General features: G+C 38.7%; 1 protein-coding gene across 3 annotated transcripts in view; it reads right to left on the reverse strand.

The window, feature by feature from the left end:
• Window positions 1-9,496, reverse strand: part of LOC149147938 (acyl-CoA thioesterase II) — a 304,813-nt gene extending 295,317 nt beyond the window's left edge. The window contains exon 1 of one of the 3 annotated variants that reach the window (XR_016262313.1): window positions 9,275-9,493. Coding sequence is in view for 2 of the 3 variants with exons in the window: in XM_089438380.1 (XP_089294506.1) it covers window positions 9,275-9,305 (31 nt within the window). In the remaining variant the exon portion in view is untranslated. Of the gene's footprint in view, window positions 1-9,274 lie in introns of all 3 variants that reach the window. The other 2 variants (XM_089438380.1, XM_089438379.1) reach the window with 2 other exon arrangements.
• Between the last annotated feature and the right edge of the window lie 10,891 nt (window positions 9,497-20,387).

The following is a 20,387-nucleotide window of genomic DNA, read 5'->3' on the forward strand; positions in this document are numbered from 1 at the left end:
AGACAAAAATAAGTATAGTTAAGATTCAATGCTATAGAAAGATTTTGGAAGCTCATATCACTGAAAGATGGAGGAAGCTGAAGAAAAGGGCCAAGGAAAGAGGGAGTAACAAATCTCTCCTATGAGTAAGATAGTATCCCTCACAAAAGGGTCCTATCATAAGCTCCTAAATCTTGTGTTATAAGATATGACAATGATAATAAGATGCATCATGGCATCATGGAAGCATTAGAAACAAGAGCTCGTAACATCTCCATAAGGATCATGAAGGACAAAAATCCATGGCAGACAACATGTAGGATATATAGCTCTTGGGAACCTCAGTGGACATTGAAGGAAAGAAAGGAGTCATCTAAGGCTCATCATACATCAAGTCAAAAAGGAAACATCTGCCAGTTGGGGATATACAAGATCCTCAAAATTCTCTGATGGAATCCTCATCATAGGGTTCACTAATCTAGAGAGGAAGCAAGTGTTTCAACAAGAACTCCAATGTATGGAATCCATGAGATGATGATATGACATGAAGCAGATCAAGGGATTGAAGATCTTTTCAATCAAGGAAGCTGCTGGAAGAAGCCTCGATGACCTGAAGGTAAAATAAGGTATGTATGCTTGTGTTTAATATTATAATGTCATGTCGTATGGTTGCAGGTAATATGGATCTTTGCTTCTATCTTAAGAATCATGATCAAGAGAAAAAGGATCTCTTCCTCTGAAAAGGATGCAGGAAGGCATAAGTCACAATAGATGAAATCAACACAATATGTCCTCATATGAAGTATGAGGTGGTTAACTACAGTTAAGAAACTCTGATAAAAAGCTCTTGGGAATGGAATGTGTGAGGAAGGAAAAGATCATGAGATATGCAACCATGATGAAGGCAATCAACATCCAAAAGACCAAGAAGATTTGACTAGGAAATCTCCCGAAAAGATATGAAGACTCTGATAAAAACCTGAAAAATATGAAGACCCTTGACAATGGATATCTTTGGGAGATGTGTCAATATGTGTGCAGGGTGTCGATACCTATAAGAAGATGTCATGATGAAGAGCCATATCGTAAGGTATGATTTTATTTAATGTTATGTTTTGATTTCTTGAATAATATCTAGATGAGTGAATGCATGGCTACTGGAACAAGAGTTGTAAGTACAAGTACAACTAGCATTCATGTGGTGGATGGAATTCTTGAAAGAAGCATGATGGGAAAGAAGTAGCTATATGACGAAGGTTCCATATATGAATCAAGAAAGCCACTTTCCATGAAGAAAGGAATGACATGATGAACCAAGAAGGAAAGTGATCGATGGTTGATACCCTACAAGGAAGAAGCTCAACTGAATTATGACATCAAGGAAAGAAGTTGATCAAACAGCTGAAGGACCCACAAAGAAGAAGTTGTTGATGAGAAGGAGAGTCCCTTGTTAAGAGGGAGCTCTGACAAGTCCCTGATCAAGAGGGAGCTTGGATTGGATCACCCCTGATTAAAAAGGAGTGACAGTTGTGTTTTTCTATTTCATGTGTTATGCACTAGACCAGGACTAACAGTCATAAGTCTAGGTGAAGGCCATGAAGAGAAATGTAAAGACATGATATCCTCCCTAGTTGAGAGGGAGAGATAGAAACAACATTCCTGTCTTCACTTTGGAAGAAAGATGGAGTATTGGGTAATCATCTAGCACTCGATGCTCTTTGAGGATGTGTAGGGCATCCAAGACAAGAGTAGGCAAGAGGACCGATATTCTTTGTGGGTTGGGAACCCAAGATAAGAATAGTCCTAGAAGGTCATACTCAATGAACACTCGGGCGGGTATGTAACTTGAGAGACAATGATGAAGGTGTCTACAGTCATTGGTCTCACCAACATTTTGCTCTGATCTAATGGGAGATAGAGTTGTCAGTCAAGGCCTTGCTGTGGAAACAATGTTCGTTACTATGATGCTATAACAGATGGGTTAACAATCGAATTCTTCTTATGAGAAATTCTTCAGATTGAGAATGACCAAGTACCATCATGAATACCTCCCTAGTTAAGAGGGAGTGTTGAAGAAAATGTAACTAGATTCGGTTTTCATTATGACTTGTAATTATAATATTATGTAAAAGAAGAAACAAATTATTATTATATTCCTTGAATCATGGGTTTCATGAGCAAGATGTGTTTACAATAGGTCAAAGACGTCTTCTTGATGTCTTTAGGATTTTATGTCTCAACATAAGTATTATAGAAGTCATGATGTCAAAGATCTACACTCCAAGAACAAATGTCACTATCCTTGTGCAAGTCGGCTAAATAAAAGACAATGATCTCCTTGAATGATACGTCGGCCTAGCTTAAGACACTCATGTCGGCCTAATGCACCAACGCTGATATATATATCTATATATATATATATAAGGAGTGTCGTTGCATTACACAAAAAAGTCTTCGGATCATATTAGAACAGTCAGGGAAGAAGTAATGCAATACACAATCTCGGTGAAGTCTGCCTCTTACATATACATCGTGACTGCTCTCAGTGAACTTTGAATATAGCTCTCGGAAGACTATATATACACAGTGACAGTTCTCGGTGAAGTCTGGATATAGCTCTCGGAAGATTTTATATACACATATCTCCTCTCGGTGGTAGCCCGTCTTATCATCATCAGAATAGCAAAGAACATGAAGGATTGTCTCAAGACAATGGCATGATTAAAGTAACTAATTCCTGAGCAAAGAACTGTAGTAGTCGAGGAAGAGGAGCCAAGGACTATGACAAGACAGCGAAGGTATAAGGAGACCGGAAAAACTGAAGGAGTATAGTGACATAAAATCTATAGATTGTGGATTGAAGGTCGAATAGTATAGGGGATAGTGATAAGTATCTTGGAGGTAATCTTGAGTCAATTTTTTGAAGGGTCTTGATATTCGTCAATTGGAATCTCTATAAGAGAAATTTTATGTGGGTTTTTCTCTCCAAGAGGGAGAGGTTTTGGCCCTGGCAGGATGCCAACATCTTGAGTTCTTGTCTCTTTGTTTTGCAAGCTATTTGATGATCTAATGAAGACACACTCTAATAATAATCAGTGAAGATTGGAATAAGAAGAAAAATGGAAAAACATGTCACAAATAGTTATCATGCTAAGAAGAATCTCATTAATTCAATCTGCCCTAGATTCTTCAACACAATCCTACATAAGATCCAATGTGTCCCCTTGCCCTCCAATAAAACAAATTATTAGAGTAATCAAGTAAAAGAGCTTACAAATCATGGAATCAATTGGGCACTTCATGGTGACATGCCCTTCCATAGTGGGCTTTGGCATGTACAAGTGTCTCCAAGCTCAATAAGGGGGTTAACCAAGGACCCCATTAGGTGATTTTAGCCTTTAAAGGGAAGTGACATGTCCATGGTACATCCATCAATGGGTAAGTGGCATGTGATATAGTGATTGTAATATCCCTAATTTTAATTTTTCATTTGAGGAGATTAACGAAGTTTATTAGGGAGGTGCTAGGCATAGCACAATTTTGTAGTTCGATTTTCAAATATGATTTCGGCTTGAGGAGCTTGGGTGAAAAGGCAATATTGCAGCTCATTGGCAAGTGGGGGCCACAAGAGAGACAAAAAGGGAATGCACACTTGTGGAGCAAGAGAGAGAAAAAGAAAGGGGATGAACTAGTGGAAAGTGTGGGGCACCAAGGGAGAGAGAGGCCAACAATTATAAATAGAGAAAGGAGGCTCTCTTTTGGGAAATCTTTAGTCATTTTACAATTTCAACATTAGTTCCCTTGAGCTGCTTAGCCAAGACCACTATGTTGTTCAGCACAAGGAATTTCTGAGCGGGAATTCCACCTCTACCTTCGGTGAACTTCGAGTGTCACCCTAGGGGATTAAGAAGGAATCCATCTCAAGGCTTCTCTAGGAGCTACATTGCAAACCATTTCCAGCTAGAGCGTGCTTCTCTTAGGGTGCAGAAGGAAATTCAATGCCGCTGAGAGAAGCTAGCAAATAGTGGAGTTTGGATGAAGAATTTCCAGAGATTTATGCATTGGGAGGGTGAGTTTTTCTTTGGTGATTTGCAGGGCCGAGAGTGCTACATTTTGGAGGGCCGAATTTATCTATTTCTAGCGTTTCTGGACAGCAACTGCACATACATTTTGACAGGGAGATTTGGGAAGTTTGGGCTAAGGAGAAATAGAGAGGCTTGGAGTGATTTGCAGCGCTTGGAGGATATTTTTATAGTAATTGATTGGCCTTGCATAGCATAAGTATTTCTACAGGGCGTTTTTCCAGCTAGTTAGAACTTAGAACCATACACATTTCTTGGGGTCATCAGAGCATGTTGGATTCAACCCAAACCCTTTCTGGGTTTTTGTGGGTTTATTGAGAGGAGTCTGCAGCTAATTTTATAGAATTTTTTGGGCAATATTTGGGCCTGAAATCCTCATTCTTATAGCAAGGCAAATTGCTAGTTAGCTGGGGAGTCTACATCACTTGGTGGGCTCAGTTTTGGCTTGGAGTTGGGCCAAACCATTTCTGGGTATTTCTGGGATTTTGGAGGGGAGTCTGTGGCTACAATTTCAAGGTGATCCGAGCATTCTTCAAGGTAGAATCTTCAGTTCCATTCCAACAACAGTAGTAGTAATTTTCTGGGTAGTGCACAGTACCAGTTTGGGCCAGTATTTCCTCCAAATCATAGTTGTACTACATGGGGTTTGCATAACTTGCATAGCAAGCCCAGGTTCCAAAACTTTAGCTCATTTTATGTACTCTTTTATCATAAAATTAATAAAATGGCTCAGATTGTGTTGCTGGACATTTTGGTGTTTTAATTATTGTGTATGAGTTCCAGTTTATTTATTGTTCTTAGTCCATTGCTTGGTATTAGCTGTTAAATTCCAATTAGGAATATTACAGTGGTATCAGAGCATGATCTTGGCCAGCTGTGGGGGAGCCAACAAGATCATGGAGGATTTGGCCATGCATTCATAGTGACTGGTGAATTTATGGGCACTCTGATGACACTAAAAGAGAAGAGTACAGAAGGGATCATGGAGGAGTTGATGAGGGAGAATCAATTGTTGAGGAGGCAAAACCAACAAGTCCTAGAGAGGATGCAACAAATGATGGGGACATTGAGACATAACCAACAAAGAAGCCACACACATGCACACTCAGTTCAGTAGAACAATACCCATGGCTAGCCCAACCGACCTACCATGCCTCATTTTCTGGGTGAACCGAAGAAGGAGAGGGAACCAGACACCTTTGCAGATTTGATGAGGCCCTCCATGGATAGGATTGATGAGTGTGAGGCATTGGATCCTAGGATCAAGAGGGCTTTCTCATTTGAGGAGCATAGAGGAGGACAGTTAGAGGATGAGACCGAGAGGCGCTTTTGTTGGTGGAGACCTGGCTTTAGATATCAGAAGCCTAAGGAGGAGGTTGAGCATGAGATTGTGGGCACACAGGAGTGTGAGGAGCGTGTTGATGTGTCCAATGTGACGCATGAGTCACCCTTGTTGGAGATCCCTTCGGTAGCTCCGGTTGACACCCTAGTGGAGAGAGTAGAGCATACACTCAGTGGGCCATTTGTTGATGAGGAGCCACCCATGGATGAGATGTCGTCCATTGTTGAGGGATCCATTGATGAGGTGTCCAGGGCCATGTTTGAGTTTTCAGGTGATAACAGCACACAAGAGGTTGATGAGGTACCAGGAGACATATCCACCATTGATGAGGAGTCGATAGGTATAGAGGCATCTGTGACATAGTTTCCAAACGGTAGCTACCTATCGCTGATTGTTGAGGATGTTATGCATGATGAGCTATCTTTGGAGGCACAGTTAGTGGCTCATGTTGAAGCCATAGTGGAGGAGGATGAGCATCCATCCTTAGAGTCGGCCATCGATGAGGAGCAATCAGATGCATCAAAAGCCAACATGGATGTCATACTTTCAGATGACAGTCCCTTTCAAGCATACATCGATGAGGCTTGCGGCATTATTGGGCGACCTCTACATGTTGGTGAGAGAGAGGCGGCATTACCTAGGCAAGTTACATGGATTTGCCAGACTTAGTGAGATGGAGCGACACGAGCTGCACAAGGTGCAGAATTTGCACGATGGAGGACATGTTCCGTGTATGGTTGTTCATGCATTCGATCCCTCTCTCAGGGTTGGATGGTGAGAGATATTGAGTTGGTATCCGATGCAGCTGGCTAGGAAGCTAGATGCATCCATGACCACAATTCAACAAAGGTTGTGGATTACCAAAGCAACTCGAGAGCCAAACTGTTGTTGGGATCCAGGTGGGATTCTCCATCACATTGTGGAGTCGGTAGGTGATGGTAGTAGCTGCATGATGGACTCGGTGGTTGGACGCACACACCTTTTCATATCCCCTTCAGAGTTCTTGACAACATGGATTGACAGAGGAGCAAGAAGATTTCATGAGTTGTCATGGCATGTTGGGTTGACATGAGATTGTAGGATGATTAGACTACTCTGGCAGGAGTTGGTAGGAGGAGGTGGCATCATCAGGCCACCAAACAAGGCATCATATGGAGAAAGTGCTCTCACATTGATGGATTGGGCACTAGAGCTACTGAGGTTTGACATGGTAGCGTTATTCCCGATTGCATGTGAGGAGTTGGGCCACATAGGTGTACCTAGGCAAATGAGGAGGTGTAGATCACATCATGGTGGGTGTACTAGAAGAGTGGCGGATGCATGGGCACATACGGGATGCCCTATGGTACATGGTGGCATGTCATTGAGTTTTTGTATCCAGTTGTGCCACGGAGTTCAATGCTATGCAAAGGAGTGTAGGGATACGTATTTGAGTGCAGCAGAGGATGATGATGCATGACACGTTGTTGAAGTGTTTCCGCATAACGAGGGCATCAAACACACCATTAGGTTTGGCACACTCAGATTTGGAGAGCGAGTTGATGACAGGGCCGACTGTGAGCGTCCATTTTTTACTCTCCAGCATTGCACACTGACACGGTGGAGTTGGATATCGTCTCTTGATGCTCGCATCATGAGCAACAGGACCCTGGAGGATGGTCTAAGACAGTTGGACGGGACACAGTGCATCAGGAGAGAGGCTTTCCAGTTGTGGCATATGGTCGGGGTGCAAGTTGGTAGATGAATACTTGGGGGTAGTCCGATCTTCTATAGAGGTAACACTTGCACCACCCTTGAGCCCACACTCAGGGAGATGCATGACCCCCTTTTGGCAAGACATTTTGAGGTGTCTCATGAGCATCTACAACGGTTGGTGGACCTTACTTCCAGACGGATGTTTAGACTCCAGGTAGTATTTGGGAGCGCTTTCAAGAGGCAGGATGACAGATCCCACTACGTGGTATAACCAATGAAGGGAAATTTCTAACGCACTAGATTGGTTCATGATGTAGGGAGTCCATATATTGATTGCATGCATGGACTTGAGACGTGGTACAGGTTGGTGCCAGCAGCTGTCAAGACTAGTGGAGGAATCCTTTAGACTCTCCATAAAACTCTATTTTCCTGTTAAGTGGGTAAATGCTAAAAATTGATACCTAGGGCATCAATTTTTAGCCTCCTTCGAAACGATTTAGCTGATCTTGAGCCTCCTAGACTCCATATGCCCAAAGGACAAGGCAGTAATCCAAGTCCTTGGTGGTCAACCTTACTTTTTATCCATAAACCTTCTCTTAAAAATTTTGGTCCTCTTAAGGTAAGAGTAAGACGTCTAACTAGGGCTTAGAGTGAATTGCCTTTGGAGAGGTCTTGTGGGAATCTAAGAACCTAAACATCAAGCTAAGGGTCTTGGCTACTTGACCTCCAAGTTTGGTGGCAATCCACTTAGATTTTGTCCATAAAATCTCTTGCCCTAGTTATTGCCCTAAGATGGAACCCCTACCTATTCTTCCTCAACTTGGGGATTTCTTTGAAGGTTGTATGAGCTTAGTACTTATTAAAGTATATCATAAGAAGCCTTTTCTCCTTATTGCCTTGACTTGGGAGTACCTATAACCATGCAAATTCACGAAACCCTAGGTCTTGCGCATTTCTTTCCTAGGTCTCTTGTAGAAAGCAAATTGCTTCTTGAACCCTTGTACCATAAAAAGCAAGGGGCATTGACTATGGTGATAGTGACCCATTGTCTTATTGTTAACACTTAGTCTAGCTATTTGTCTTGTAGGGTTTTCCTCTCCAAAGCCTACTAGATTTTGTGGTAACATGATTCATGCTTAGAAGCATCATATATAACAATACTAAAATAAAAATAAGTTGATTTCCATAATTTAAAAAACAAATACAAAAACCATTAATTACCATAACCTAATTATAATTATAACAACAAAGTTGCATAATTCCATCTTAATCCTATATCTCTTAACGATTGATAGGAATCACCGGATTACATTTTTTATACGTATAAGTGCTTAATATGGATATATGCTAGTTAGATTCAATCCAATTCCACTAACCAATTGGATATTGTTCCAAGTAACTTTGCATAGCATATTGAGGGTTCCCTAATTGTAACTTATGAAGTTTTCCTCTAATTCGGATTCTTCTTCTGAATCACTTGAAGAAAGGTACCAAAGGCAATTTACTTCAATTAAACTTCTTCAGCAGTCTCGGCAAAACCGCCCCCGGTAGTGTATTTCATGTAGGCCATTAAATACGTCAAAAAGAATGAATATATATATATATATATATATATATAAAAGGATCCAAAGCAAAGGAGCTGGTTATCAAATTGTTTATAAGGATCCAAGGCAAAGGAGCTGGTTAACCACCTCAATCTCATCTTAGTCTATCGGGCAGTTTGAACTAGTCCTTAAACAAATTAAACGTTTAACAGAGCTCCTGACAAACTTTAGGGCTAACTGTAAACAAACACGTATAGAATTATTCAATGTAATGTACTTCGGCATCCATTGCGAATAATGCAGGCGATACATTATTTGATTCGAGTTAATTCATCTTCCAACCGTGAAAAAAAAAACTTTAAACACCGACCGTCTATGCAATGCCGGCTGTTAGTGCGCAATGTTTAAACGATGATGGCAAAAATAGAATATTCAAACCCCGGAAATGCAGTCAAATCGGAACTGAACAGCCTAAAGGGTAAAAAACCTTTTAACATCCACCCGCTTTGTAATACCTGCTGTTAGTGCGCAATATTTAAACGAAGATCGCGAAATTAAAAAATTCAGCTCCCGGAAATGTAGTCAAATCCGAACTGAATAGCCTAAAGGGTAAAGTTTTAGACCAAGAATACCTGCTTCAGGTGCCGGCTGCGTGTCCTCCATATTGCAGAAGAGTGGGAATCAAACGCTAGATGTTTGATTGTTGTGAAAAGATTTTCAGTATCTGGAGTGTGGGGGATTATAGAAACACAGAGATCGATCCTGGTCTATCAGAATTGTGAAGATTTCATACCCAGAGAAAATAAATGGGGTGGATCCCAGATGTCAATGTCAAAAAGATGTCAATGTCAAAAATTATTAAGGATGACAAAATTAATCAATATCAAAAAGCGATAGTCTAATGGGTATAAGGCGTTCTCTAGAATTTGGTCGGAAATTTTTGAAGAAATATAATCCTCTTGGTGTTTGAATAGTTTGTATATGGTCTAAATAGATTAGCATTATTTAAGAATTTTTGGGATACTTAAAATCCAAAATCAAATCTTCAGTTGTAACCCGGATTTTCAAGATTTTAATTTATTTTAAAAATGAAATTGTAGTTTTTAGATTACCTTTAAAATATCTAAAAATAATAATCATTATTTTTATTTTTAAAAATATTTAGATGGTTTTAAATTAATTATATTTTAATTATAAATGTTTATTTTATTGGTTGATATAAAATATTATATAAATAAATTTTTATTTTTATGATATATGAAATGAAATGATATTTTAAGGTTCACGAGACTAAAAATAGTTTATGACACCATTAGTTCCATGTTTTTCGCTTCTTGTAATTTAATCTTTTTCCGATTCAAATTGATGATGAGTTGGCCCAACCTTCTAAAAATCCCCTCGCTAAAAAGACAATGCCAAGAAAGTGATGCTAACATGTTATCATAACTTTCTCTGATGTCTTTGAATGCATCACATTCCAAAATTAAATATTTTTCTGATTCCACGGTCGTGGAGGTGCAAAGTGTACACACCCGTTCTTCCCAAGCTTCTTTAGGCCTTTTCCACCATCATGTTTCACACTGAAGTTGACGTGAGTTGGTTCTTAATTGAGCAATAAGAACCTTTGCCCTCCACGAAATGTTAGCTCCAATGAACCCTTTTAGTTGTAGATCACACATAGGGTTGAATTCCTCAATGTAATATTTCTTCTTTCTACCCAACTCTTTTCCCCATACCTTTTACGAAACTTCTCCATAACAAAATCCTTTAGCTCCTTGCTATTTGTGGGACACGCATTGAGGTAGATATTCCATTTTTGCATCCATGTGTAGTTTTGTTTCATCCATGTTTTCTTTCTTTCACTCATGCCTTCATTGAAGATAACATTAGGCTATCCCACCTACTCTCATTTGCTCAATTATTTTTAGATATGTTATGAATTGCACCATAACAATTGCTTCAATGGGGGTTGCTCCTGTTTCACTCAACATTATCTCATAAGGTGCGGAACTTTTTATTTTGAACTTGCTCATGATCAAGCGTTTTTGGATTTTCTCAATTTGTTTCCATTTTGAGACGGGAGTGCTGCTAGCCCACAATTCACACCCATATAGCATCATTGGACAAACTAGGAGTCCATAAAGCACTTTAATTGTTTTCCAATCCCCTAACTCTGCCTCTCTACATTTGTTTCGAAGAGCATATAATGCTTTCCACCCTTCTAAAATTCTCTTCTTTTTGCAGTCCTCCCAATTGAATTTGTTGTTGAATCAATCCCAAGGTACTTGTACTCATTTACTTCTTCAAGAATGTTGTCTTCAAAGAAAAAAGTATGTTGCCTCTACTTCCTTTTATTAGAAAAAAACATAATTTTGGTCTTGCTAGTATTGACTTGCATCCCCACTTCTCTATAAAAATGCTCAAGGGCATATAAGTTCATTTGCAATCCATGGGCCGATTTAGAAATCAATACAATATCACCAACATATAAAAGAAGCTTTATCACAAACTTTCCCAACCGAATACCATCTCCACCTTGTAGATTTAGCCACTCTTCCAATTTATCAATATATAGTCCAAAAAGAGTAGGGGATAGAGGGCAACCTTACTTGACTCCAATGTCACTTCTAAAGCTTTCTAAAATACCTACTCAGGTTCTAATTTTGACTTTCACTTCTTCATAAATTCTATGGATAGCAGCTCTATAATGCACAGGAATTTCAAGTTCTTCCATTCTACGCCACAACTTATCCCTAGGGACTGTGTCAAATGCTTTTTTGAAGTCAACAAAGCGGCAAAATACTTCTTCTTTGTCCTCCCAAACCTTTTCAACAATGTGTCTCAACGTGGTACCATGATCCACTATAGATTGTTTCGGCCTAAAACCTACTTGTCCTCTTGCCCTCTTTTCTTTTACTTATGCCCAGTTACTAATTATATCTTCTACCATGCTGCTGAAAAGCTTTGCAAACAAAGGATTGATCATAATTGTTCTATAGTTGTATGGATTATTAATGTCTCCACGTTTAAAAAGGGGTATTGCTAGGCTAGTTGTCCAGTCTCTTGGGAATCCTTGTTAAATGATGTCGTTGAATATTTCCGTGATGTGCGGCGCAAAAGTGTTCATTCCCCATTTTAGATACTCTGCTTGAAGTTCAACACCTTCCCTGTTTTCAGCTTCTTAATTCCATTCTCCAACTCTTGTAATGTGAAGAGTTTTGAATTTGTGTTGATCCTAGGGGGGGACTCCACCTCAGATTCTTTCTCATAGAGTTGCCTTGCATATTCAAACCATTGATTGGCTATAATATTATTTTCAATTTGTTTCTTCCTTGGTTGCAGTTCCTACCAGAAAAGCTTTGGATTATTCTTGCTTTAATATATTAACTCTTCTCTCCTTGTTTGCATGAACTCATATTTTTTTCCTTTTTTGTATCTGCTTCTATAACTTTACATTCATCTTCTCCTTTCCTTCCTTTTTCAAGGTTCTCCTTTCCATTTTGCATTCCTCATCAAACCAAGCATTTACAGGAAAACAATTTGATTCTGATTTCCTATTTTTTGCTCTTTTACACTTCTCAAGTGCACTTTGAATTATATTTGTTAACTCATGACCGTTGAAGCTTTTGAAACTAGTTTTCTCCTTCCGAAATAATCTCTCTAACATTGTCTTGAAGATAGTACAATTTTCTCGTGTTAGAAGAATTTTGCCCCTTGATAGTGATTGTCGAGAGCATCGGGTTTTCCTCCTATGTTGTCTTTCTTCTAACCATGATAATCTTATATAAATTGGGATATGGTCTTATTTTAAGTCCCAGATATGCTTTCCAATACTAACTTCATCTATCTTTTCTATCAAGTTTTGTGAACACATCACATAGTACACAACACTTGCCCTATTGTATGTGTTGCAAGTGAAACTCTCAGACCTTTTCCATCTATCTAGACCATTGGAAATAATTAAGTTGAAAACCCCACACAGTGTAAGAAACTCCTCTCCAAAAGGATTGCTAACTTTGTCATCTTCTAAACACCTCACCCATTGGGGATTCTCCTCTTTAGCGAGCCAAATAGGATTGTTATCCTCTTTGCAACAAAGAATGCTAGCTTGATTATTTGTTGTTCTAGCATTGAAATATCCCACTAAAAGAATTCTCCATGCTGAGAGTACATGACAATATCTTGTTTTAAAGTTGCATATGGATCCTTGATGTCAAGCCCCTTATTTTTGTAAGTTTTTGAGACTTGACGGGAAAAATAACATGTTGCAATTCTTATGTGATTCCCATTATCTAATAGTTTCAACCATAAATATTGTTTATTTGCATCTTCTTTAATTAACTGAATGTGACTGCCTTCTTTTTCTTTCACTAAAACTAGTATTCCTCCATACCCTTTGTCATTTTTTACTACCTTGTTCCAAACTGCCAACTTCAAATAAATGTCAAACACAGGAGTTTTGCAAACATCATGCTAATGAGTTTCCGTGAGACAAATTATGTCTCTACCTTCCGTAGTAGGCACTAACCCAGGTCCCCTCCTCCAAGGGTAACCTCTACAATTCCAACAGACTAAACTTTTTAGATGATTTTTATTTTTAAAAATGTTTAAATGATTTTAAATTAATTATATTTTAATTATAAATGTTTATTTTAATGGTTGATATCAAATATTATATAAATAAATTTTTATTTTTATGATATATTAAAAAAAATATTATTTTATGGTTTTAGATGGTGGAAGTTTTATTGACCATTATTAGGTTTTTCATTGACCAATGCGATTTATAATGTTCAATTTTAAAAAATAAATATTTATTTTTCAATATTATTAAAAAAAATTCAAACATTTTATTGGACAATAATTTGATGGTCTTATTGCAGCGTCTGCTTAATGTAATGCTATGTGGATCACTTCCCCACATATTTTATGTCATACTTTAGGGATATGTTTGCAATATTCATACATGAGTTTTAGATATTTTTGTAGCGATTTTTTATTCTTAAGATTTCCAAAGCCATCCAAAAATAAAACCCGTAAAAATAGTTCATACTCAAGTAAATAACATATTTATCGTTCGAGACGAGGACCATGGTAGCACACAGGGCACAGAGGCTGCCAATAGATACAGAGCCACCACTTATGTTATGGCTCGCAATGTAATTCAGGATTGGGAAGCTACAGTAGCTAATGAGGAAGGACCCCCATTAGACATGGAGCTCATCAATGAATTCCATGACTTAGTCCCTGACCCCGACCACAGCAAAGGGAGGCACACTCTAAATGTTCAAACATCATTATTATACTGGTAGATTAAAACATTGTTGGTAAGAGCACTGCATGGAGGACAACAAGACCAATCAAGCATTCTAAAAGTAATAACTATAATTAAAAGAGATCAACGACACCTAGGATTTCATATGCTTCAATTGGACAGTAGATAGGATAGAATAGAGAGGCACAATTTACATAACCCTCCTACATTCCCACTAGGTTCCAATGTGAAGGACCCTGCCCCAATTGAATCTTCTAATGAATAATGTGTTTTACTCTTTGTTGGAAGCCTCTTGTTGCAGGCTTGCTAGTGATAGGTGTTTTGATGATATGGTCTTTATTTTTATTTTACTGAAACTCATGAAAACTTTTAAATTTTGGACTACTTATTCAGCAACTAGATGGTCAACAAACCTAGGTTCCCACTAGGTAGGTTGAGATCATTTGGTTGCCTACGTTGATCATGTAATATTTTTTGCATAATAGAAGGAAACATTGTCGGCTTACAAAAAAAACATATTTACCATTAGTTCCCACCATTATATAACTTTTCCCCAACACTTATGTAGGAGTAGAATTATAAAAGTGTAGATTTACTAGTGGTTACTACCCACCAAAAATTATGTTGGAAATAATGAGAGGGGGGTGAAACAGGTTTTCTTATTAGAATTAGTAAATTATTAATTTCCAAAGCATAAACAATAAATAAAACATCAACACATCACAAGAATAGTGCATAAGAGATTTTTAGGTGGAATTTCTTCTGGGAGAAAAACTACCGCACATTTTTCTAATAATTGTGAGTAAAAAATGCTTCAGATCCAATTGAAAAGGGGAGCCCCAACTCCTTAGCACTCCAGAAAACCATTCAAGTTTATAAGGAAACTCAAACTCCTGAAAGGGTGCCCCTACACCCTGATTTTACCAACTCCTACTAGAAGGACGCTCCAACACCCCGCAAACTCCAACTTGCCCTAGCACCACCCTACCACCCTAAAGTGTTTTGAGGCTCCAATCTAAAGGAGGCTTCACTCTCCTGCCTTACACCACCGAACCGCCCTTGAAATATGAAAAATGAAAGAATGAATTGTGGACTCCCATACTAAGGACAATGAACCACTTACAAAGGTATTCAATGAAGCTTTATTATTGTTGATAGATGTACATTAATGGTCAACTTCAAACCAATCAAATTATTCATATGCAATCAACTACTGATTTGCTCTATGGAAACACATCATACCTCAATTCCCACTGTTGAACTTTGAATATGTTGGTTGCCAAGAATAAGCAATAATGATCTGCCCTACGTTGATGACTTAGCCTTGAACACTTGAAATCATTGTCACTATTATACATGTAGATGACTTTTCTAGTTGTTATCTTCACTCTTCTCTACCTTGGCCTTGCCTTTAATATGTTGGAGTTCTTGCTCTTGAGTTTCTTTACTGTAGATAGAGCCTTCTTAAAAGCACAAAACACTTTCAGATATTCTGGAAAGGTTTTGCTTCAAATATGACTATACCAAGATGTCTTCACTCTCCTGCCTTACACCACCCAACCACCCTTAAAATATGAAAATTTAAATAATGAATTGTGGACTCCCATAATAAGGACAATGACCCACTTACAAAGATATTCAATGAAGCTTTATTATTGTTGATAGATGTACAATAATGCTCAACTTCAGACCAATCAAATTGTTGATATGCAATCAACTACAGGCCTACTCTATGGAAACACATCATACCTCAATTCTCACTATTGAACTTTGAATTTGTTGGTTGCCAAGAATAAGCAATATTGATATGCCCTTTGTTGATGACACAACATTGAACACTTGAGATCATTGTCACAATTATGCTTGTAGATGACTTTTCCAACTACTATCTTCACTCTTCTCTACCTTGGCCTTGCCTTTAATATGTTGGAGTTCTTGCTCTTGAGTTTCTTTACTGTAGATAGAGCTTTCTTAAAAGCACAGAAATCCTGGAGATACTTTAGAAAGGTTTTGCTTAAAATTTGACTATACCATGATGTTTCACTTCAACCACATTTTGCAAATGCTCAGATTATGGATTCTACATGATGTCTAAGAAATTATGAGAATAGTCCATAATAATTGCTCTCGGGTTAGTGCAATAGATTATTGATTATGACTTTTGGAAAATCAAACAACAAACTTCATAACCAAGCAAGCAATTCATGACAGCTTCAAGGATTAGACACCACTGGATTAGTATTATAATGTCAAGGAGAGTTTAGAGTTCTTCTACTAATAAATCCCTCATAATATATCAGATTGACCTTCTAATGAAGATTCAAAAATTTACAAAATTATAAGGAAACGAGATACTTTATCCAGTTCAATGAAAACCCTTATGCATATGAATTAAACAACAACCAAATTGGGTTACCTTGAAGTCTTGTCCCTAGAGAATGCAATGCCACAACAACATTAACCACATACCTTGTTTTAGAAACACTTTATAAGTTGATCAAGATAAGGTTTGAAGTTTTGTATAATAGACTTCAATTAGGGCAGAAATCTACCATTAACATTTCAGTTTGTCACCCAAATAAAACGCTTTCAGTGATTGACCTATGGTGACCCTTGAATCTCATATTAGGGAACAAAGCAAGTGTCAAATAAAATTTGGAATAATGTATAATCTAGGTTTGAGAAGATTTGGATCGTGCCTTGAATTCTTGCCAGAGGATGCTCCTTGAAAACCAAATACATACTCTCAGATTTGAGTTTGAAAGAGCCCAAGAATTACTTCAAATATGTCTTAATGAGAAGGTCGAATGGCCTCAGAACCTCATCCAATCCTCTTATAGGAGGCCTTAAATACTCTCAAACACTTTGTTGTCATTGCGACAAAACCCTCCAAAATTTTACCCACACTTGAATTTTGGAGCCTACTATGGATCTTGCGATCAGTCGTTCTGTGGTCACTTTTTGATCGGTCAAAGTCACTTGCTCATACATGCTCAGATCGCAACAAGTTCATAACCACATTCTTTTATGCAAGCTTGAACAAGCATAACACAGTCCATTAATACAATGCATGTGCAATGTTCAACCAATGTCGAAACTTAGTGCACACTATTATTGATAGTCCCTTACTTTTGGTTGCGTTTGTAGTTCCATTTTGGTGAATTTTTTCAAATTGTCGCTTTTGTGCACATTCACTTTCGCGAGTGTCATTTTCATGCTTTTGACTATCATTTTTGCTTGCTTTCACTTTAATAAGTGTTTTTTTCATGTTATGTTCGCTCGAAATGTGTCGTTTTCACTGTCATTCGCGTATCGCAAGTGTTGTTCACCATTTTCTCTTCATATAATAAATGTCATCTTTTGGCATGTGGAGTGTCGCACAATGCGCGAAATCTAGTTTTTGTGTGTTTAAAGGGGTAATATTTGTGTTAATTATTTGTACTTACCATGTAAACATGTATCTCATTCATTCCCAAAGTTTCAAGCACTGTCGCACAAGTGTCGTCCTGATCGTCACAAAGTGTATCTTTGGTGTCACATTTTTTGTAAGTTGTCGCAAAGTTGTTGTACTAAGGGAAGTATGTTTCCCGTGTTCTACATGATCTATGTTGTGTCGTCAAGTTTTCTAATTTTGTAATCAAAATCAAGTCTTGTCACTGTTCACATCAGTTGCACGATCCCACACTTAGTCAAATTTGGATAACTCCTCAACCAGACAACCTAGCCTCATCCATCCCTCCTGAACTGCACATTGCGCAGTCTTTGCCTTCAAGCTACAACCCTGCCTATTAGCACTGTGCAATGCGTAGTTCATATCTTCCAAGACTGTGCACTTCACAATCACAATGCTCAAGGTCAGCCTTTGACCTAAAAAGCTGCACAATTTCTCTCTCCTGCGCACTCATAATTGTGCATTCTACAGTCTTTAGGCTCAGGCCTAAGCCCTGAGCTCCTGAACTGCGCAATCACTTGGCCTCCCTGCCTCCTAAGACTTCGCAGTGGGAAAAATCAAGGCTCAAGCCTCCAACCTGAGTCCTTGAATCCCTCAATTGAGCATTGCATTGGCTTCCTCCCTTCCAGAATTGCGTAGTGGGCATCTTCAAGCCTTAAACCCTCGCCTTTAGCTCATAAGCCCCACAACTACGTAATCTCTTGAACCTAGCCATCCTGAACTGCACATTGCAAAGTCTCAAGCCTCAGTCTCGGACCTTGGCCTCTAGAATTGTGCAATCCCATAGCCAGTCATTCAACTAATCATCGGTTCCAACCCTAACCGGTTGGTCATGAAATATGTTAGGTCAAGGGTTATTTCAGACTGATGTTGGTTTTTCATGAATGGTTTTTAGTCGCAGGTACTCTATCTTATCATGACAGATTTATGACGGGGGAAAAGGAGAAGGGGACCATGCTAGAAGACAGATATGAAGCTGAAGAGAAAAGATGATCATCAGGAAAGAAGACGAAGGAACACCAAATGACAACAAAAGATCAAAGATCAGGACATCAGGAAGGCTCCATCTGATTCACGACCCTTTAGAGGGTGGACATGAAGAACAAAACATATCTCTCATGAAGATGAAGCATCAAACATCTCTTATTGAAGACTAAGCAGCAACAAGAATGACTTGACATTGCCATGTAATCATGCAGTCCATGTCATCAGTGTCATGTCGTGTCATGTCATGAGTCATCATATGCCACATTATTCTTGTGGATTATGTAAATTCCTATTCGAAAATGTATTGTAAAGTGGAGGTCCAAAGGACATGTACAAAAATGAACAGTCATGTAAAGTCAAAAATTCATATGAAGTCAAACAGTCATAAGGGTAGTCAAAGAGTCACAAGGGAGGTGAGACATCACCCCATTAGTTATATATACACCCTCATTGTATGAGTAAAGGACTTTTCACCTTGGCTTCTCCCATAAGGCATCAGAGAGAGAGAGAGTTAATACTTTTGGGGAGCAAGTCATACCTCAATGCTCCATTATTGGAGCTAGTGGTGTTCATTTTATACATGTGTCGTGGAACTTTTACTTAATATATGAAGCATGATGGCCAACAAGCTCTTCATGCATGAATTATGGATGTTTATAAGACTGTTATGTGAATGTTTATGATTCGTGTAACACCCTCCTCACACATCTACCCAAGTAACCAGCCAACCGGGGTAAACATGCAACTAGAGGCTAATACGAATGGATTCGACAGCCTATGTGACCTTAAGGAAGGGGAATTGACAGAACACATCAACCAACCTATCCACATCAACAACAAAATACTCAGGAGACATGTTAACCACTCAAACATCCTGCCCTTGTGTCCCACTGATGTTCTAGACATCTTAAGCCTCAATCACTCTCACGCTATAGACATGACAACGTCCAGAAACCCAAAGTCGCTCTCACAGGCTTGCCTTCCAGCATCCAGAGACCTGATTTTCCAGTGTTATGCTAGTGTCCCTAGGATTTGAGCCACTTTTTCAGGCCCAGTGCCTAGGTCACTAACCATAATGGAATGATAGCTTAAGATTAGTCAAAGAACATGGAAACAATGGTGCAAAAGAAATAAGTTAAACAAGACCTTAATCAGATCCTTTTTAGCCATGACATGCATTTCGTCAAACATATCATCAACATGTAACCTACAGGTGTAAACAATAAAATTAAGTGTAGGGATCTCATACTTATATGAAAACTATTATGAACCATTGTTCCCTCATGTCATTTGCTGAATTATCATCTATTAGGCCATAAATACATTATACATTCATTTACAAGTAAAAACATGCTGAGAGCCATACATAGTTGTTGTCATAAAACAAACATATAACCAACATAATAACAACAGAAATACTCATGAAAGTACAACCATATAGACCACATATAATTCATCAAAATACTCATAAAAATACAAGGAGGAATAACCTTTCATTAATGATGCAATAACCAACCGGAGATGGGACTACCACTTTCCACCTAACCATAGAATGGCTGAGCCAAATCTCTCTTCAGCCATTCACCCCTGTGCCATATTCCAAGCATGAATGTGGGACTCAAACCAAAAGAACCAACCAGGGCATACCGAGGCTAAACCACCTCACCCTCATCAATAGAAACTAGGGTGTACCATAATCCATCTTAGATCACAAGGCCAACATAATGAACACATCATAATAGGATTTACGTTATCTCTACCTGATCATTAGGCCAAACAAGCATGGATGCCACTGGATTTCTCCACCTACACCGTGAGGAATTTTCTTGTCTCCTAGTCTCTCAGGCTTTACCATAATCCAAACCCGGATCACTAGGCCCTAAACCGAGACCCACTCTCCAGGCTTTACCACATATCCCAAACCCAGGATTACTAGGTCCAATGGAGAGAAAACCACCTCTTGGCTTTACCATATATCCTTCCATTCACTGACAAGGATTCCTAGGCCCACCGAGGCAACACAATCCTAGCT

This window comes from Pinus tabuliformis, chromosome 9, assembly GCF_031772625.1.
Source record: "Pinus tabuliformis cultivar Carrire ecotype Pingquan chromosome 9, CPIR1, whole genome shotgun sequence".
Lineage (NCBI taxonomy): Eukaryota > Viridiplantae > Streptophyta > Pinopsida > Pinales > Pinaceae > Pinus > Pinus tabuliformis.